Source organism: Bos indicus x Bos taurus, chromosome 7, assembly GCF_003369695.1.
Source record: "Bos indicus x Bos taurus breed Angus x Brahman F1 hybrid chromosome 7, Bos_hybrid_MaternalHap_v2.0, whole genome shotgun sequence".
In the NCBI taxonomy this organism is placed as follows: domain Eukaryota; kingdom Metazoa; phylum Chordata; class Mammalia; order Artiodactyla; family Bovidae; genus Bos; species Bos indicus x Bos taurus.
Genome location: NC_040082.1, coordinates 105996704 through 106017687, shown reverse-complemented (window position 1 = coordinate 106017687; position 20984 = coordinate 105996704). Strand labels below are relative to the sequence as shown.

Sequence of the window (20984 nt, the reverse complement as noted above, 5' to 3'; positions counted from 1 at the left end):
GCGCTCTCACTGCCAAGGGCCTGGGTTCAATCCTTGGTTGTGGAACTGAGATCCTGCATGCTGGGACACAAAAAAAATAAATTAAAAAAAAAAAGAATGAGGTTCACATTTCAGGAAAGGGTATGTTCCCCCAACATACTATTTCACCATCTTCACTTGGGTTGTGCTTCTAAAAAGAAATTTTTAAAAGATCAAGAAGGGAAACGATTTTTAAAAGCGCTTAGGCTCTTACCTTCTTGGTGTCCCATCCTTGCTTGGAAAGATTCTTGTCCGTCTCTGACGCGGTCTCCTCCATACCCGGGACCGTTAACAGCAAGACTGGGGTGGGGTGGGGTTGGAGGAGAAGCAGAAAAGGGATCTTTGCAGCTTCGCAGTGGTACCAGGTGGTCCCCGACACACACAGCCACAACCGTGACATGACTGTAACTGCCCCAACAGTAACTACTGGGGGTTGTACTAAAGAACAAAAGAGCTTCATTTTTTAAAAGAAAAGTTAAAAAAAAATCAGAGGACCTGTGATTTTAAAAGAAATGAAACTGAAAGCGCTGGAGCTCAGGGCGTGTGTGGTCTACTCAGGCTTCAGAGGCCTCGGGCCGCAGAGGACCGCCAAGCGTCTCTCCCAGGAGTGGCTGTCTTGCCTCATGTGCCCCACCTGCAGCCCTGTGGCCACCGGTCACCTGGGCTGTTAGCACCCAGAGACTGGGCCCCTCTTGGGGTCTTGGCACCAAGCCACAGAGCTCAGCAGAGGCTGAGGTCCATCCACCATGGCAGCTACGGCCCCATGAAAGACCTGCAGTGCTAACCAGTCCCAGGGGGGAAAGGAGGGGAGGAAGGGGCTAGAAGGCATCACTCAAGGCCCTGGAACTAGCTGTACCTGAAGCCCCTTTCCTTAAACCTTTCAGGCAAGGTGAGAGTAAACACTTTATGAGATCCAATTTCTTTATGCCTGTTGAAGGTTGCTTTTCACCTGGAATAGCGGAATTAGGAACCTAGCCAGACGGGTTAATTCCTCCTTCTCAAAACCTAGACGAGGGCATGGGAAGACAACCAGGCTAATCCTAGACTCTGTTACTGCCTGGGCCCCTCCTAGACGAACAGGAGAGGTGTTATGTTTCCCGCCCCTGACCCCAAGGCCAACAGGACTCGGAGTTGCCAGGGGTCACAAAGAGTCCCTGGGAGGGCAAAGTCCACTTGTCCACGCCAAAAGCCCAAGCTTCTGCGGGGACCTCCCTCAGGGTAGACCGTGCTCTCTAAGTTCCCTCCAGCATCAGGACCAGGAGGGCCGCGACAGGTGCACTCTCATCCCCCCAGGAGTCTGGAATCCTCGCTTTATTATGGAGACATTCCCTTCCGCGATCTCGCTGCTGGTGCCCAATGAGCTGGAAAGCTCACATAAGCAGGGTGCCTGCCAGCCGAGGGGTGAAGCTCTGGTGCCCATCGTCCTCCTATCAGCACAATCTCCCCAGTGTGTTCACATACTCGCACAGTGAGATGCTACCAAAAGAGTGGGAAGCGTTTGGACGTCGGCGTACACGATTCATTCTCTGGTTTCAGGGTCCTGGAGCAGGTCAGGCCCACGTGGGTTTCGAGGGCTGGCCTCACAGCATCGCACTGCCCTCTCTGGGTGTCGCTGCCCCAGTTTTTAAGATGCTGTGTACCTCCCTGGAAGGTCCCAAGGACACTGCCTCCACGCCTGGCTCCAAGGAGGGACCAGGGCCTGGGTACAGATCTGCCCCAGCTACAAAGGTGTGTGCACGACCCAGCTGTAAAGGAGGCTCTGGACAAGAGTTAGGCAACAACTGGCCTCTCTTCCACTCACTGTTTCAGGATGGACCTTAGGGACCAAGCGGGTTCTGAGCATCAGAGCCAGGAAACGATCCAGTGTGAAGCCAGGGATTGAATGGTAGCTGAAGATGAACAACTAGCCCCAACTGTTGGTCATGAGCTGATAAAAGCCCCTTCTGCTTCGGCTTGCTGCTCCCAACATTTGAAAGAATCTGCAAGGACCCCTAGACTGTGAGGTCTTACCCTGAGTCCATCAACAGAAGCCAGTGTGAGTTCCCAGGGACTGTTTTCTCTGCCCAGAAAACCCCTACGCATCCCTCAAAATCCAGCTGAAGCAGTGCCATCTCTGAAAGTTTCTCTGAACTCCTCATGTTACAGGCATTGGCTGAGTCTTCCTTCTTAGGTCTGTGACCATGAGGGCACAGTGGCCACCTACTGGACCTGCCTGACCCTAGGAAAAGTGCCCGTGGGCTCTGCCGATACCTCTTTTCTGGTGCGCGTCCTGGGACCCCCCGGTAAAGGGCTCTGGCTGGGTGGGCGTCATCGTGCTCTGGTGCAGGGCGGAGTCAGAATTGGTCCTGGGGAGAGGAGAGAGACAGTGAGCCTCAGCCCCAGAGGGGACAAAGGGGTAATCTTGGCTCCACTCCATCTGGGACCCACACGACAGAAGAGGGTGACAGCTGTGGGACATTTTTGTGAACTGAGACCTGAGCAAAACCCTGAAGAACAACAAAGCCCCTGCCCGTCCCTGGGGGACGTCTCAGCTTTAGGCAAAGGGTGGTGCCTTCCTGCGGAAAGGGGGCGTCTCAGCTTTAGGCAAAGGGTGGTGCCTTCCTGCCGAAACCCTGAAGAGAGCGGGCCTGCCAGTCCCACAGCGGCCATCACGGAGTCCCCTACCAGTGACAAATAAGCCAAGGAAGGTCTTGCTCCAACCAACCCAATGCTGCCCAGCACCCAGGAGGGGCTCCAGTCTCTGCCCCAATGACATAATATTCCCTGAGCTGCAGAGGCCTGGAGGGAGGCTGCCTAAGAAACCAGAGGCAGCCTTGGGAAGCTGGGCAGACACACAGAGGGCAGGACCAGCTGCACAGCCAACGTGGGGGTGAGAGTAAGAGCCATGTGCGCCCAACAGGAATGTCCAGATGCTGAGAGTGAGGCGGAGGAAACCTGGTTCAGGGGCAAGAGCAGATGACAAAGGGCGGGGCTGTCTCTGACCCTGGGGCTGGGTGAGCAGTGAGGCGCTGGGGGATCCTGGCCCCCCTGCACCAGCTGTGTGTCCCTAAGCAAGTGTTCTGACCTCTGTGCTCTTATGCCTAAAGACGGGGAGAGTAACAGCCTCGACTCTATGGAGCTCTGAGTGTCTTACATCAGTTGATGCCTTACTGACTGGAGACACTATCAACGCCACAGGCATTCGTCTGTAGAAATCCCCTGGTCAGTAATGTGTTAACGTATGTGACGGTTGAAATAGGACCTAGGCTATGACTACGTGCTTGGTGGGCATTTAACTGTGTTACTCAATTACATATATTTTGTGGGTTTTTTTTAACAGCTTGCTTACTTTTGATCTTTGTTTCCTGAAATCACCTACGTGTATTTTTCTGTGTGTAAGTACTAAAATAAAGTTTGCCTTTTTAACCATTTTTAAGAATACATGCCTGTGTCATTAAAGTATATTCATGTGTGTGCACATGGCTATGTGCTAAGCAGCTTCAGTCCTGTCTGACTCCATGCGACCCCATGGACTGTATCCGGCCAGGCTCCCCCGTCCGTGGGGATTCTCCAAGCAATAGCAGAGTGTGATGCCATGCCCTCCTCCGGGGGATCTTCCTGACCCAGGGATCAAACCTGCGTCTCCTACGTCCCCTGCACTGGCAGGCAGGTTATCACTAGAGCCGCCTGGGAAGCACCAGGTACATTAACACTCGTGTCCAACTATCAACTGTGTTATTGTAAACATTTGTATTAGCTACATTATCGTTGCTGTATCTCCCTAGATGATGACATTATGGGTTTTTTCAATCTTCTGCATGTATTTACGTATTTCCCTAATTTTCTAGTAATATACAATACTTTCCAATCACATTTTCTATGGCTTTTTGGGAATGTGGGAAACAATCATAATGGCACATTAAATGAAATAAAGAAAGTGACGACACTGGATATTCCATACAATCCCAACTTTGGTTAAGAAGAAAAGAAAAAGAAAGTCATAAATCAGAGAAAGGGAAAAAAAAAAATCCCTGGAAGACCCCAAAACTGTGACCTCATTGTTACAGGGATAGAGCTGATTTCTAGCAACTTCTGGATGCTTCTAAGTTTTGCCATTTTTAAGGGACTACATCTTGGTTTTCCAAGTACGACCATGATGGAAGTATTGCTTTGTTTCCAATGAGAGGGCTGGGGGTTGGTTCTGGGTCACTGACCTTCTCCAGCTGGTGTCCGCAGGTGGCGAGAGGTACACGGTGCCATATGGGCAGCTGTCCACGTGCATGTGAGTTAAGGGGATGGTGCTGCTGGCTCAAGCCCTCCCTGAGCCCCGGGAACCCTGAATGGGCCAGCCCAAGGAGCCAGGCTGCTGGGAGGCTGCGAACAGCTGGGGCCTCGGGGCGGGGGGCCTTTCCTGCCTGGCTGCGAGCAGCCCCCAGGGTGCAGCCCCGTCCACCTAGCACTCAGCACTCACCCCCTGCAAGCGCACGTGCGGGCTGCGCCCCTTCCAAGAGAGGCCTCAGCCGTGAAACAGGGGCCCTTGGGGGCGGGGGGGCTGCAGGGAGTCTAGTTCAGCTGACCCCGGCCTTGACTCTTAATTCTGGGCTGACGGGGTGGCTCCCGGGGCCCCGAGCGCTAGGTCTGGGGCCCATCTGCTCAGGCTCCCCTAGCCCGTGGAAACAAGAGGCAGGAAAGAACAGCCTTCTCTGTGCTCGAGAGCTGGGCTTCCCAGGAGCAGCCACTCGGACGCTGGGGGCGGGGGAGGCTGGCTGGCGAAGCACCAAGGGGCAGCCAAGTCAGTGGGGGGTTGGATGGGGGGATTCTTGACAGTCTTCTCTTCTTGGCCAAGGTGCAAAGGCAAATTTTGTGTCTTCCGATAGCCTCCCTCTGATCTGTCTGGGTCTGGCTCAGGCTCAGATCCCCCTCAACCCCCCTGCCTCAGCTGGGCTGCCCTCCGTGTGGCCCCCGGAGGGTTCACCACCATGGCCCTGATGTGTGGATGCCTGGCTCACAGCTTTCCTGGGCCCCCCTGCCCAGGCAGGCATCTGAGTGCACCCTCCCAACTCATCTCAGGCTGTGTGCTCCAGGGGTCTCTTCTGTATCACTGTTTCCTGTCCCCTAATCCCCCGCCTGGCTAAAGTTTCCTCAGCTTGCACTGCCTCCTCCAGGAAGTCTTCTGGGGTTGCCATGTGATTGTACGCCCTTCCTGGTGGTGCCCAGTAGCCCTGGAAGACTGGAGCAGCCCTGATTCTATCATGGTGTGGGTAGCAGGCCGCTCTGTCAGCTGAAAGCGGTCCCCGCCTCAACCCCCACCCCCCACCCCCGCTGCCCACATCCTCTGGGAAAAGGATATCTGCCTTCCGTGTTTGTCCACTGACAGGGGTCGGCGATGCGGGGAGCCCAGCCGGCCACGCTCCCGGTACACTCTGTCCACTAGCCCATGGTGCCGGGTAGTTCGGCTGGTGTCCAGGCCTGAGGACTGGAAGGGTGTCTGGGGGTGGGGAGGGGACCGATGCGGGGAGGGAGGAGAGGAAGAGATGGAACAAGAAAAGAGAGGAACCCACACCACGGTTATCCGCTGTGATCCGAGATTTGACCCCCCAGAATCTGACCTCAAGGTCCCCCCAACAGCCCCCACCGCCCAGCTCTGGAGACACCCTCGGCTATTCCAGATGGGCCTCCTTTCCTCTGGGGCCCCTGCCCCCAGCCTCCGAGCACTGTTGGGGGTGGGGGCAGCGGCGAGCCGGGGGTCCCAGGCTCCGGGGCGGCAGGCGTGCAGTGCGGCCGGCATGCACGGGCCAGGCAGAGCGGCGCAAGCTCGGGGCCCGGTGCCGGCTGGGGTGCCAGGGTGCAGAGGGCCCCCCTCCAGCCTCGCCAGGTGCAGACGGGCCTCCGCCCTCTCTCTCCGGGCCTGGCCGACCTCCTCTCCCCACCTACGTCATCCCTGGAGGGGCCTGCCAAGAGACAGCCCCAGGGCTTCCAGCCCAGGACGTCAGGGGCCCACCTGGCCAAGTTCTGGCTCCCCGGAGGCTCCTCGGCGAGCCTGGGGCTGGTCTTGATTGAGGCTCGACCCCCGCGCACCCTCCCCCACGGCCTTGTCCCAGCTCCACCGGGAGCCAAGTGCAGGCGCTACTTTCTGGAGCCCTGGCCCACAGCTTGGCCGGACGGGGCTCCCTTCCAGAACCTGGGGCTGGCATGAGGCCCCCGGTCAGGCCCTGCTCCCATCCGGAGGTCCCCAGGAGCCTGCTCTCCGCCTGCCTTGGCGCCACGGGGCCCCCACACCATCTGATGGGGGCAAGACTGGCAGCCGTAGCCTAGCTCTGGATGCAGCTACCGGCCCCTACCCAGCCATCGGGCCCTTGGGCCCTTCTCTCTTCTCTGCGCAGCCAGGCGAAAAGCAATTTCCTTGGGAAGACTGCTCCTGGCGGCCTCATTGCTCTGCCCCACCTGTCCAAACACCTCAGCTAGCACTCGGGGCTGACTGCTCTCCCTGGCGTCCGGGGACCTGTCTTTCTTGGACCCTGCCAGCTTGGGTCTTTATGTGTTTCTGCTTCCAAAAGGCTGCAGGCCCGGGAGACGGCAGCGACCTCACCATCCAGGCATGGGTATCAGAGGGCACAGGCCGTTCATCTCCTCCCAGAGATGTCTGGAAACCCAGAGGGGAAACTGAGGCAGCTGAAGCAGAGCCAGAGGCAGAGAGCAGCTCAGACCAGCCACAGCCCCGCTCGCCAGGCCAAGTCTAGGACCTGAGCACATGTGTGTGCGTGTGTCACAGAACGAACCCATGCAGCGTCGGCGCGCATGCTCGGATCCCCAGGGCAGGGGTCTCTGGACGCGCCCACACGCACTTCCCCAGACCAGGGGGTGCAGGGCGGATCTGCTTCCACTGGCAGAGGGGACACCTCCCACGGGGCCACAAGGGCGGCCGCACAGGAGTACCTAGCGCCCGCGCACGTGCCAGGGATGCCGAGACCTCAGCCCAGGGGCTCATTTACCAGAGAGACAGGAGCCGCTGCCAGAGCCTCCCCCAGAAATCCGCTGGGCTGAAAATGCAAAGAACCAAGACTTTGAGACACTCCTGCCTCGCCTGGTCCCCCAGCAGGAAACCCCTCTCGGGGGCCCTATGGTAGCCCCAGACCGGGCCAAGCTTGGGGTGCCCAGAGAGACACAAACCTTGAGGAAGGAAGGGATGGGGAAAACAGAGGAAGGGGCGAGCAGGGAGGAGGGGAGAAAACCCACCAAGGAGGGGCCCTGGCCAAGATGAGCAAGACCGCCTGGTGCATGTGCTCTGACGTGGAGGCCGTCGGAGGAGGCCCTGGGGACTCAGAGCTGAGCCAGCCGGACCCCGAGCCAGCCCGTGGGATCCGGGGCCCCGTCACATCCCCACAGTGGTGTGGGAGGAGCACAGCTGGGGAACGAACGGGACTGAGCTCCCTGCGGGGCCGACCCAGCTCCGCCTGGCCTGTCAGCACACACCCGGACGTGGCTGTTTCTGGGGCTCTGTCCCAGCCATGGGACAGGTGTGTGGCTGCTCAGTGGACTTGTCGCTGCAAAGCCCAGACACCATGCTGGGGGGGCGGGGGCAGGCAGCTCTCGGCCTGGCTCCTGGGCCCACCATGCCCCAACTTCCACTGCAGATCAGGGTCGAGGGACGGGGCCCGGGGGAAGAGGCGGGCGGTGGGCCTTATCTCTTATTTACGATAAGGATGTGCGCGGCAGCTACGCGGCCTGCGGGAGCCGCGCTGTGTGCGTCTCTGCCAAGAAACGTTTGCAGACAAGTGGGGTCAGGCCACGGGGCGTCCTTCTGAGAACTGCTGGGCGTGCGGATTAGTGAAGCGGGACGGAGCCAAGCCCCAGAGGCCCTGAGCGGTTCCCGCTGCTGCACAGCCGGCCAACAGGTGTAGCGGCTGCCGAAATGCTCACCGCCAGACCTTGGCCTTACTGTGGGTCTGCTGACAGGGGACGGGCGGGGGGATCCAGGCGAGGCCTGGCCAGGCCATCCTAGGGGAAGGAGTGGGCGGCGGGGGCGGGGGGAATGTGTGGCAGGGGGACAGGGGGCAGCAATTGCCTGGGAATCCCCGACGTTCACAGGCTGGTACACAGGCACTCTCGCGCAGTGGACAGGGTGGGGCCCGGCCTGGAGCACACCCCAGTGGGGAGGTGGCGTGGGGGAGGGAGGGGGGCTCACCTGGAAGGGCAGATCCACGGTGCTGCTCCCAATCTGGTTCACGTTAGGCAGGGACCCCCCGTAGTACTGGCCACGGCTTGGGCCCAGCTGCAGGTACTGGGACTTCTGGAGCTGGAGCTGCAACAGAGAAGCTGACAGCTATAGTGGGGGAAGGGGAACACACCTCCGGAGCACACCCTGCGGAGTGCCATTCCCAAGGGCCCCACGCGAGACACCAGGCGCAGAGGATGTGGGACTCCCGTGACTCAGATTCTCAAAGGAGCCATGAACCAGCAGAATCAGAGACCCAAGATGCCCCAGGTGGCCCACCCCAGGCAGGGAAACTAGCCCCCCATCCGGGAGGGTGCTGCCTCCGTGAACTTGAGGGAGCCTCACCGGCTGCTTCGAACAACTGGTGAATAAGCAAGAGTATCAAGTGGACCTGGAGCCTGGAAGCCTGAGCAGGAGGCCCCTCACCCACCCGGGGGAGCCATTTCTTATCACGCCAAAGGCTGTGTTCCTGGGGCGCGGGCCAGAGGCTGCGAATTTACGCCCGGACACGGGAGAAATTGTCTTTCCACTGGTCTGAATCAGAGGGGCCGGCTCTGAAGTGCAGCGCTGGCTTTTCAAAGTACAGCATGAGCTGGCCTGCCAGATCCTGCCTGAGTTCTAAGGAGACTGGCCCAAGCCCCCAGGCCCCCTCTGCCTGTCCCGCCAGTCTCACCCACTGGAGAGCCTTCATCCGGGCTGGCCACATCCCTGCACAGTCCTCTGCCATTCACTCACATGTGGATTTGTCCCCTGGGCCAGGACTCAGAATCAAGAGCCCGGGGCTCCCTGACCGGTCACAGCTGCCTCCAAGCAGGGCTGGGACCTGGCCTTCCCTCGCCAGAGCATCCATTCCACTTCGCCAGGAATAGCAGATGCTCCTGACCCGGCTGACACCACCGGTGGCCTTCGGGCAGGTCCCCGAGGCCCATCAATCTGCCCTGGGATGAAGTACCGTGACAGAGGGGCGGCCGCTGGGCACCAGGGGAGGGGTGGGCGTCCGCCCCGGCCGGCTGGGATGGTTGCTAGGGTCGACACTGTGTACACAACAAGAGCAGCTCACGTTCCCTCACAAACAGCTCCTGGCAGCGTGCCGCGCGCTGGCCGCCCACGCCGCCCCACTCTCCCACGCCAGCCCCGGCTTCCTGGGGGGCCTTGGACACCGGAGGTGGAAGTAAAGCTCAGGAACTGGCCGCTGGCCCGGCCGAGCACCTCACCCAGGTAAACAGCTGTTTCCTGTGAAGGGCGGCGGGGCCGGGAGGGAGCCTAACCCCGCTCCATTCCTCCACGGGTGGCTCTCAGGCATTTGCTGGCCCCAGACCCTGACTCCAAAAGCTGGAGATGCTCACCATGAACACCCTGGGTCCCTCCTCCCCAGGGCCCGGGGGCACGCAGGATGAAACAGGCCAGCCCCTGGTCAGGAGGGGTCAGGCGAGGCCAAGCAGGGTGGGCTCGGGTGTCCTTGGACCTGAGACCCGCCCCCCAGGCCCTTCTTGTGTCTGAGCCACAGGGCAGGAACCCACATTTATCCCCACCGCTCAAGTACCACCTGGCCCTGGAGGCTGCAGCCCCCTCCTGGGCCTCAGTTTCCCCTCCCATAGAGTAGGCTGTCCAGACTGACTGTGTGTGTGCGCGTAAACACCAGGCGTGTGATACTGGAAGTGCTCACATCACACCTTCCGGGCCGAGGGAGCCCAGAAGGGGAACGCGCCGCTCACGGCTGTGTGTCTGCAATAATACTGGCCCTCCAAGCCATCTCGGCTGAAGCCTCTCCTTTCCACAGGGGCCCCCGAACCCCACCCACTTTGTTGCGGGAATGTCAGGCTTTGCGGTACGGCCTCCGGAGTGGACCCAGTGTGGACCCCTCCCTGCCTCTGGGGAACCCCCGTACTCATTCTTGGTTGTACGTGGAGCGCCACAGGCAGGCCTTCCCAGGCGGCTCAGCTGGTGAAGAATCTGCCTGCAGTGCAGGAGACCTGGGTTTGATCCCTGGGTCGGACCTGAGTTGGGAAGAGCCCCTGGGAAAGGAAATGGCAATCCCCTCCAGTATTCTTGCCTGGAGAATCCCATGGACAGAGAAGCCTAGTGGGCTATAGTCCACAGGGTCACAAAGAGTTGGAAAGACCAACACTTTCACTTTAAAGAGTTAACCTGGCCCAGGGCTGTTTGACCTTTGCTCCCAGCTCCTGGGAAGTGAAGGTCCTGCCACAGAAAAGTGTGCTTGTTTGCCTAGGGCCCCGGGCCACACTGGGTATCTCTGCTAACAGTGTGGGCAAGGGTGGGGGGCTCAGGCCACCGAGGTTCTCAGCTCTTCCTCTGCTGGGGCTGCGTCTGAATGGTGAACCCCAGGAAAAACCCTGGACCCCAAGGCTTGGGGAGACCCACGGCTGCCAGCCCCGGGCGTGCCACCACACACTGGTGCTGGGAGAAGCAGGCGCTGTCCGCGTGACTCCACGGGGAAAGGAGTCCTCCAGCTGTGTTCGGAAGTCTGCTGGCCACTGCCCCATTCCAACTGTGACCTGTATCCTCTCACTGTAGCAGACCATGACCGAGGGTGTCCCTGGCGGTCCAGTAGTTACAGAATCCACCTGCCAATGCAGAGGACATGGGTTGGATCCCTGGTCCAGGAAGATCCCACACGGCATGGGGCAAGTAAGCCCGTGTGCTGTGCTCCAGAGCTCATGATCTGCGATAAGAGAAGCCACCCCAACAGAAAGCCAGGCACGGCAACTAGAAAGGGCCCCCGCCTGCTACAACTAGAGAAAGCCCACGCAAAGCAACAGACCCAGTGCAGCTGTAAATAAAAACAAAGGAATAGATAGAACTCCTAAGAAACAGACCATGACCGTGAGTAGGAAGGTCTTCAGTGACTTCTGAGTCCTTCCAGTGAGCCGTTGAGCTGAGTGTAGTGTTGTTTTTTTTTTCAGTCGCTCAGTCGTGTCTGACTCTGTGACTCCATGGCCTGCAGCCCTCCAGACTCTTCTGTCTGTGGAATTCTCCAGGCAAGAACACTGGACTGGGTTGCCATTTCCTTCTGCAGGAGATCTGCCTGACCCAGGGATGGAACCCAGGTCTCCCACATTGCAGGCAGGCTTTTTACCATCTGAGCCACCAGGGAAGTCCCAGTATAGTATTAGGAACCCTCAGTCTCTGTAGCTGGTGTCAGAAGTGAAGGTGGTCTTAAGGGGCCCTGAACTTTCGCAGGGGCTGACTGCTGTCACATGCCTGGCCAGGAAACCCCAGGAGTAAGCAGACGCTGGGGTGGGGAGGTGCCAGCCTGGGCTCCACCCATGGGCCTGATGCCTCCAAGGGTGCCCAAGGAGGACAAGAGAGTGATGCCACTGGGCAGGGTCTGACCAACTGCTGGACACAGAGCTCAGGCCTCTTCCCCCGTCAAACCACAGTCCCTCCTCCTGCATCCCTCTGCCCAGAGAGAGGTTCTTGAAGGCACTTCCTGCCCTACCCCCAACCTCTCCATAAACCCAGCATCCAAGCCAGGGTCTAACCCTCAGCAGCACCTGCTGGTGGAACAAAGGAGCACAAGAACTCGGGGTGAGTAACCGAGTGAACGAGTGAACGAACATCACGGCTCCCACGCTCGGGAGCAGACTTCCACGAGCCAGGTGACAGCCCCACTTGGAGGCCACGCGAGAACCTTTCAGGACACTGACACAACCCCTGCTGCCCTGAGGCTTGGGCCTGCCCCTCCCCTTGCCCCGTTCCCGTGGGTTTTGGCGGAAGGCAGCACGGCAGGGTGGTGACGCCTGGACAAGACCTGCTGGCACAGAGGAGCTGCGCCTCTCTGGCTCCCCCTTAGCTTCTGGCCCAAGGGTCCGACAGCCTGGGGTCCAAGACCAGGCTCCCCCACTGTGAGAGCAGACCCCACTCCAGATGCGGAGGGTGGGCAGGTGCCCTGTCACTCACTTTCACAGGTGCCTCCCTGCCCTCTGCTCTCCCCATTCCTCACTCCCTCCAGACATCCAATACCAAAGCACCCTGAGTTTGTGCTCCCCCTACCCCAGGGAGCCGCCTGTGACAGCTCCACATCCACCCTGGAGGGGCCTCCCTGACACCCCACTCAAGGAGCAGGCCCCCCAAGTCACCTTCACATTGGCCTATGGCTTTGTTGTTATTGCTATTGTTATAAGGCATGTCGGATCTTAGTTCCCCAACGAGGGACTGCCTCTCTAACCCTGCATTCGAAGCACAGAGTTCTAACCACTGGAGTGCAAGGGAATTCTCACTGTTGTTGCTCTTAACCTCCATTTTCATTATCAAAGGTTTAGGTTCACAGAAAAACTGCGAAGATGGTAGAGGGAGTTCCCGAATCGCCCACCCAGCTTCCTCTAAAGCTACCCTCTTCCTCCACTGAGTTAAAAGGAAGAAAATCACAACAGTAAGAGCACCACTGACCCAGACTCTCCCCATATGCCCCTCGGTTTGTCTAGCCACATCTGCACGATCCAAAGTGCCTGGCCCTCGACTTCCCTACTGCTGCAGTGGCTGAGACTCTTCGCATCCAAGGCAAGGGGGTGGGTGCGGTCCCTGATCAGGGAACTAGATCTCACAGTTCAGTTCAGTTCAGTCGCTCAGTAGTGCCCGACTCTTTGCAACCCCATGAACCGCAGCACGCCAGGCCTCCCTGTCCATCACCAACTCCCGGAGTTCACTCAGACTCACGTCCATCGAGTCGGTGATGCCATCCAGCCATCTCATCCTCTGTCGTCCCCTTCTCCTCCTGCCCCCAATCCCTCCCAGCATCAGAGTCTTTTCCAATGAATCAACTCTTCGCATGAGGTGGCCAAAGTACTGGAGTTTCAGCTTTAGCGTCATTCCTTCCAAAGAAATCCCAGGGCTGATCTCCTTCAGAATGGACTGGTTGGATATCCTTGCAGTCCAAGGGACTCTCAAGAGTCTTCTCCAACACCACAGTTCAAAAGCATCAATTCTGCGCCACTCAGCCTTCTTCACAGTCCAACTCTCACATCCATACATGACCACAGGAAAAACCATAGCCTTGACTAGAGGAAACTTTGTTGGCAAAGTAATGTCTCTGCTTTTAAATATGCTATCTAAGTTGGTCATAACTTTCCATCCAAGGAGTAAGTGTCTTTTAATTTCATGGCTGCAGTCACCATCTGCAGTGATTTTGGAGCCCCCAAAAATAAAGTCTGACACTGTTTCCACTGCTTCCCCATCTATTTCCCATGAAGTGATGGGAAAGAAGATCCCGCATGCCGCAACTAAAGATCCCCATCTGGAGCCCGCCTGCCAGTGCAGGAGACACGGGTTCGATCCCCGGCCCGGGAAGATCGCACATGTGGAGTAACTTAGCCCACGCACACCTGCTGAACCTGCGTGCTGCGACTAGTGAAGCAAAGCAGTGGGACGTGTGTGCGCTGCAATGGAGAGCAGCCCCCATTCACTGCAGCTAGAGAAAGGCTGCTCACAGCAGTGAAGACCCGGTGGGACCAAGAATACATAAGTACTAAAAAGAAAAGATCTTGTGTGCCGCCACTAAGACTCAGTGCAGCCAAATAAACAAATTCAGTATTGAAACAAAACAAACAAATGCCTGAGCCGAGACCCTGCCTACCGTCCCCTTCCTGCCCCTCCAGGAGGTGGGCACCCGGGATGCACGGTCTGCCAGGCACAATGTGTCTGGTGCCGACCCTGCATGTGGCCACACGGGGCCCCAGGCGTGCTGTCATATATCTGGCCTGGCCTCCCACCAGCACTCTGCAGCCCCAGATCTTTCCAGAACAGTCCAGTTCATGCCTCTCAAACCTTCCTGCTCTCAGGTGTGAACCAATCAGCCAAGCCCGTGGGGCCACACCCTAGGGTCTGAGATGGGGCCGATGGGGCCACACCAGACAACCAGAAGCACAGCGCTGACCTCAGCCTCTCCTCTGCTCAGCATCTCCCCACCCCATGTGCCGCAGATGGCACCCCAGAGCCCCCCGCCACCATGGGGCACAGAGACCTTCTCTGTATCAGTGCATTTAAGCATCACAAATGCCCTGTCTTAAGTATCCTGGGCTGACTGTAACAAATTCCCATCAAGTGGATGGCTTAGAACAACAGGAATTCACTCCCTCACAAGTCCAGAGGTGAAGTCCAAGATCAAGGTGCGGGCAGAGTTGATTCCTTCCAGAACCACAGACGGAGGATCCACCCCCGGCCTCTCTCGGCCTGAGGGGGCTCTGGGCATCCTTGGCTCATGGCTCCGACCTCTGCCTCCGTCTCCACACAGCCTTCCCCTCTGTGGCTGTGTCTCACACCCCCTCTCCTTTCTCTCAGAACAATACCTGTCATTAGATTCGGAGCCCATCCTATTTCAGAATCGTCTCATCTTGGGACCCTTAATTACATCTGCAAAAGTGCTCTTGCCAAGTAAGGCCACGTTCCCAGGCTACGGGTGAGCATGTGGACATATCTTTTGAGGGGACACATCTCAATCTAAGGACCTTTGAGAGGGTTCCCAGCATACTCCACTTTCCAGATGGGAAAACTGAGGCTAAGCAGGCAAAGGAACGGCCTAGGGTCACCCGGCTCAGAAGTGGCCAAGTAGGGCAGAGACTCCACTCCTGGAACCTGACTCCTGGATAACCTTGTGGACCAGTGGGCAGCTGGGACCACAGAGCGTCACAGAGGCCACGTCACATCACAGATCAGAGCACACCACCTCATCTGGAAGCTTCGAGTCAGAGCATCAACTCGACCACGTCGGCTCTATCGAGGTGGGGATGCAGCACGAGTCTCACTGTAAAAAGCCTCCTCAGGGGGACTTCCCTGGTGGTGCTAGTGGTAAAGAACCCCTCTGCCAATGCAGGAGACATAAGAGACATGGGTTTGATCTCTGGGTCGGGAAGATCCTCCCTGGAGGGGGAAATGGCAACCCACTCTTGTACTCTTGCCTGGAGAATCCCATGGACAGAGGAGCCTGCGGGCTACAGTCCACAGGGTCACAGAGAATCAGATCTGACTGAAGGACTTAGCCCGCACACATGCATGCAGCGCTGGGCTGAGGGTTCGATCCCTGGTCGGGGGAACTAAGGTGCCAAGTGCCTTGGGGAAACCAAGCCCACGTGCCGCAAGCTACTGAGTCCGCACAGCACAGCCAAAGGCTCCACGCGCTGTGACAAAACGTTCCGTGCGCTGCAACCCAGGCCCAACACGGCCAGAAAGTAAGCAGATTCTTTAAAAGGCCACCTCAAGTCCTGCCTCAGCCCTGGGGCCCTTGTTTTTAGGCAGGAAAGCCCCTCTGGTCCCTGACCCAGCCTGAGTCAGGACCGACCCCCCACACCCATCCCCACTGCCCCTACAGAACGGTGGGGAAACGGTGACTTCTCCAGCTTCCCCCAACCCCCTTGCTGGAGGGACCCCACGGGGACAGAGCTGCCCTGCAAGGCGTGTATCCCATTTCTGTGTCCTCACCCCTACTGGGCACAATCGCGGGCCAGTGGCCCTGAGAGGCATGGGAGATGCAATCACCTCCCCAGGGCAGTCCCAATCCTTTGAGACCCCACAGGATGCAATGAATTCCCATCTGTCAGCTCCTCCCAGGCCTCGCTGTCTGGAAGGAGCCAGCCCTGCTCGGGCCCATCACAACCACCATGGCAACTGGCCAGCCTCCTAATGAGATTAAGGGGAGTGGCCACGCTGAAGGCTGAGCTCTGTCCTGCAAAGCCAGGGCAGGCGTGGGGGCCACAGTAGAGGGTCCGGGAGGAGCCTCGAGCTCTGAGCAGACCTGCTTCCCCCTCTCGCCACAAAGGCCTGCACTATCTGGCCCCTTGCTCCCCACGAGTCACCGCACTTCGCCCACCGAGGGGGCTGCCTCAGGGCCTCTGCACTGGCACTCCTTCCTCCAAGAGGTTCTTCCCGCTGGGCCGGCCCAACACGGTGCACCTTTCCTCTGTGGGGTCACCTCCACGGCTCACTCTCCAAAACCACTCAAGGTCTAACTCTTGCCATCAGACTGTCAGCCCTGCGAGGACCCTGGCACAACAATGCGGCATGGCATCCCCGTGGGTACTGAGAGACCGGACGCTGGAAGAACCTGTGCGTGCAGGACCAATGACTCAGTGTGCTCGGAACCCCAGGCGGGACCGTGTGCCTCCCGTGCCCACGTGGGACAGAGCACCCTGTCTCTGGGGAAACTGAGGCCCAAGGATGAAGAGACAGCTTCCCGGGCACACGGGCAAAGAACCACTCATGAGAGGGAGGTGGAGAGCAAATCCATCGAGAGGGCACCACCCTTTGGGGACCTGAGTGCTGAGCAGGACCCCAGGGGATTCTCACACCCTGGCCTGAAGCCCCGCCCACTGGGCTCCCCAAGGAGGAGTCCTCAGGAGGTGGCTGACGTCAGAGGGGCCCTTGAAGGGGCCACTTTGGAGGCTGTCCCCAGGAAGGGAGGAACCTGGGCTTTGCCAGGTTCTCCAAGCGTTCCAGCAGCCGGAGGGGCCTTTGGAGGGGCCACTTTTGGAGGCTGTCCCCAGGAAGGGAGGGACCCGGGCTTTGCCAGGTTCTCCAAGCGTTCCAGCAGCCAGAGGGGCCTTTGGAGGGAGGCCCCGAGAGCCCCTGAAAGGATCTGACTCTGAATCTCGTGGAGCTGCAGCTGCGTTTTCCAGAGCCAGCGTTCCCCACGGGTGCCTGTGCCCCACTTTTGTCTGGCTGTGTCCCTGCAGGTTCTTTCCAAGGAACCGGCCCCAAGAGGCTGCCCGGTCTCAGCTGCTCCAGCACCAGACGAGAGTTTGAGGAGGGGAGGCAGGCCCTCCCAGGCTGCATTCACCACAGCCGCCGGACGACCTGTCTCTCCCCACACCTCTGCTGCCCACCCTGGGAACAAACACCTGGGGCTCAGGCAGACTGCTGCGCTGGCACAGGCGCCCAACCAGGAAGGCCTGAGGGCGCTTTTTTCTCTTTTTAAACTTTTTCCTTTCTTCTTTATCAAAGTCACGCAACAGAATATGAACCATTTTAAGGTGCACAAATCAGTGTCATCTAGTACATCCAGAGTACTGTCCGATCATCACCTTTAGCTAGGTCAAGGGCATTCTCATCACCCCAAAAGAGACCCAGTGCCCATTAACAGTCGCCCCTCAGCCCCCTCACAGCCCCACAACCACCAACTTGTTTCCTACTTGTCTGCATTTGCCTATTCCTGACATTTCATACAAAGGGGATTGGGCTTCCCAGGTGGCACTGCTGGTAAAAAACCAGCCCACCGACGAAAGAGACATGAGAGATGTGGGTTCGATCCCTGGGTCGGGAAGATCCCCTGGAGAAGGAAATGGCAACCCACTCCAGTATTCTTGCCCGGGAAATCCCATGGACAGAGGAGCCTGGCGGGCTTCAGTCCGTAAGGGCTGCAGAGTCAGACACAACTGAAGTGACTTTAACACGCACAAAGGGGACCACACACTATTTGTCTGTGTCTGGCTTCTTTCTCCTGGCATGTTTTCAGAGTTCATCCGCGTTGTGTCAGAGCTTCACTCCTTTTATGTCTGAATCAACATTCCGCCGCATGGATGGGCCATGCTGCGTTTATCCGTTCGTCTGCTGATGGCCGGGTGTCGCCCCACCTCCTGGCGACTGTGACTATGCTGCTGTGGACGTGCGTGTACAAGCACCTGCCTGAGTCCCTGCTTTCAAACCCCTCAGGAACACACCTACAGGGAGAACTGCTGGGTCATATGGTAATTCCATATTTATCTTATCGAGGGACTACCAGACTGTCTTCCACAGCTACCACACCATCCTACGTTCCTACCAGCGGTGTACAAGGGTTCCCATTCCCCCACGTCCTCACCAACACTGGTTTATTTCTGCTGTTTTGACAGCAGCCATCCTGACGGGTGGGAGGTGGTACCTCATTCTGGCTCTGATTTTCATTTCCCTGACGACTATTGACGCTGAGCATCTTATCATGTGCTTACCGGCCATTTGTGTATCTTTGGAGAAATGCCAAGTCCTTCGCCCTTTTTAAACACCGAGTTGCATGTTTTTTTTCCTTACTGAATATATATTCTAGGTCTTTTTTTTAATTGAAGTATAACTGCTTTACAATATTGTGTTCATTTCTGCTGTACAACAATGTCAATCAGCTATAAGTATTAGTTGCTCAGTCGTGTCCAACTCTTTGTGACCCCATGGACTGCAGCCTGCCAGGCTCCTCTGCATGGGATTTCCCAGGCAAGAACACTGGAGTGGGTTGTCATTTCTCTTCTCCTGACCCAGGGATCGAACCCGGGTCTCTTGCTTTGCAGGCAGACTTTAATGTCTGAGCCACCAGGGAAGCCCTTGGTTAATCAGCTATATGTATACCTATATCCCCTTAAGCCTCCCTCCCAACCCCACCATCCCACCCCTCTAGGTCATCAGAGGACCCAGCTGAGCTCCCTGTGCTATAATGCAGCTTAACATCTGGAATCTTAACCTCTTATCAGAGCCTGGTGGGCCACAGTGCATAGGGTCGCAAAGAGCCGGAACACAATGGAAGCGACCTAACACACATGCACAGCTCTACGGTTGCAAATACTTTCTTTCTCTGTCTTTTCATTCTCTTGACAGTCTTTCGACGCACAGAAGTTTTCAACGCTGACAGGGTCCAATTCTGTGCTTGTACTTGTACTGCTTCCTTCTAGGAATTTTACAGGTTGCTCTCTTCCACTTCAGTTTTTAGGTCATTTTTAATTCACTGTCATTGGGAATGCCCTGACACTCCGATGGTTAGGACTCCACACTTTCTCTGCCGAGGCCCCTGTTTCAGTCACCAGTTAAGGGGACTTTCCTGGTGGTTCAATGGCTAAGACTCCCTGCTCCCACGGCAGGGGGCTCAGGTTCGAACCCTGGTCAAGGATCTAAGAACAAGTGCAGCCAAATAAATATATTAAAAAAAAAAAAATCCCTAGTTGGGGACCTAAGATCCCACAAGGCACAAAATAATAAAAACTCACTGTTGTTAACTTTGTTGCTACCCCAGCCCCACCCCAGCATGGGCCCCCACTCCAAGGGAGGGCTCCACAGTGGGGCGAGGCCAGGCTGACCCCCCCGAAGTGTGCCTGGTACACTGGAGTTTCTCATGACACGTCTGCTGAGCACAGGAAGGAATAATGAATGAATCAGGGAATGAATGAAAGCGTCACAGGCATGTGGCCGAGCTCGGATTCCAGGCTGAGTCACTCCAGCCCCCGGCCCCTGGCCGGTGGAGACACTCCCCAGCTGCCTCCTCGCTCGTTCCCAAAGTGTAAATACAGAACCAGATACACAAACACCGAGTGTGCCTCGGAATGCCTTTAATCAGCCTCGGCTGCCGCTGCCAAATCCCCAACCCTGGAGGAATCAGAGGGTCCGCTGTGAGCTCGTTTTGTTTCCTTCGGCGGTGGTGGTTGTTGAGCCCAGACGCTGGGGCTGGGGAGGAGGAAGGGTCCCTCGAGGTCTGAGTGCAGCACAGCTGGCGCCTGGGGGCCTCTCCCCCGGCCCGCCAGCCAGGCGCCCACTCTGGGCGGGACCCTGAAGCAGCCCTCAGAGGGAGAGGGCTCCCCTCCACTTGACAAGTAGGGAAACTGAGGCCCTGGGGGAAGGACAGGCTAGCTCGGAGGCCGCCTGAAAAGGGAACGAGGCCTCGGGTACGATCCAGACTCCTGCCCTGGCGAACTGCAACTTCCTGGTGGCCCAGAAGGCCCTCCCATGCCTCCCGCCTCTGGGCCCTTGCACCCATCGCCCCCTTTTCTGGAACCTTCCACGGAGTTCCTTCTCATTCTTTGGGTTTCAGCTCAAACACGACATCCTCAAAAAGCTTTTCCTGACCCCTTCCTTCCAAAATAACCCTCCGGGGACTTCCCTGGAAGTCCAGTGGTTAAGATTCCGCACTTTCAAGACAGAGGGTGAGGGTTCGAGTCCTCGTTGGGAAAGTAAGATCCCACGTGCCATGTGGTGAGGCCAAAAAAAAAAAAAAAACAAGGATTAAAATAACCCTCTGTATTAGCTCAGGTCACCATAACCAAATCCCACAGAATGGGCGGCTTTTATTTCTCACAGTTGTGGAGGCTGGAGTCTGGGAGGAGGCTGCCAGCACGACCTCCGGTGATCGCCGTCTGCAGGCAGCCGCTGTGGCCCAGGGTCCACGCGTGGCCTTTCCTCGGGGTGTGCTCAGGGGCAAGTCTCCCCCTCTCCCCCTCTTAAGAGAACACCCGCCCTATGGACTCAGGATGCCTCCCTATGACCTCACGTTACCTCAAGCACCTCTCAAAGCCCCATCCTCCACCTCTGGTCACGCTGGATGCTAGGGCTTCCACACAGCAATCTGGGGGCCGCAATCTGGCCCACAGCCCCCTGTCACAGGCAAGCAGCTGGCCTGTGTCTGGCTGGTGGGCCAGCCAGCCTGACAGCTGGGGCCCTGCGTGCCCAGCCTCCGTGAGCGCCTAGGGGACCAGCTCTCGTCCCCAGGAAGGGACCATCGACAGCTGTATCTGGAACTGGGAAGCCCAGAATCACCCCACACCCTGCGTCCTCTGGGATCACCCTCGGCTGGGCAGGCCCAGGCAAAGCCAGGGAGCCTAGGACTCTTCCAGCAGAAGCCCCCAGGCTACAGGATGGGGTGGCCTGCAAAGAAGGGTCTTCTCTGGGCCTGGGCTTGAGAGGCCGGAAGTCAGTGAGGCAGAGGTGACAAGAGATGCGTGCTGTCCCCGGGGCTGCTGGCAAGAGAGACATGATGGGTGGAAAACCACAGCTGGCGTTTCTGCAATCAGCTGCCTAAATGTAAAGTCATGTG

The 20984-nt window shown here is 57.9% G+C and overlaps 1 protein-coding gene across 8 annotated transcripts in view; it reads right to left on the bottom strand.

The window, feature by feature from the left end:
* CRTC1 (CREB regulated transcription coactivator 1) overlaps positions 1-20984 on the bottom strand; it is an 85204-nt gene that overhangs the window by 25275 nt on the left and 38945 nt on the right. For 5 of the 8 annotated variants that reach the window (XM_027548332.1, XM_027548335.1, XM_027548336.1 and 2 more), the window contains exons 2-7: positions 8183-8299; positions 6990-7037; positions 5348-5485; positions 4212-4273; positions 2269-2363; positions 233-318 (exon numbers count right to left, since the gene is read on the bottom strand). In XM_027548332.1, the coding sequence (XP_027404133.1) occupies positions 233-318; positions 2269-2363; positions 4212-4273; positions 5348-5485; positions 6990-7037; positions 8183-8299 (546 nt within the window). The remainder of the gene's footprint in view (positions 1-232; positions 319-2268; positions 2364-4211; positions 4274-5347; positions 5486-6989; positions 7038-8182; positions 8300-20984) is intronic. The other 3 variants (XM_027548338.1, XM_027548333.1, XM_027548339.1) reach the window with 1 other exon arrangement.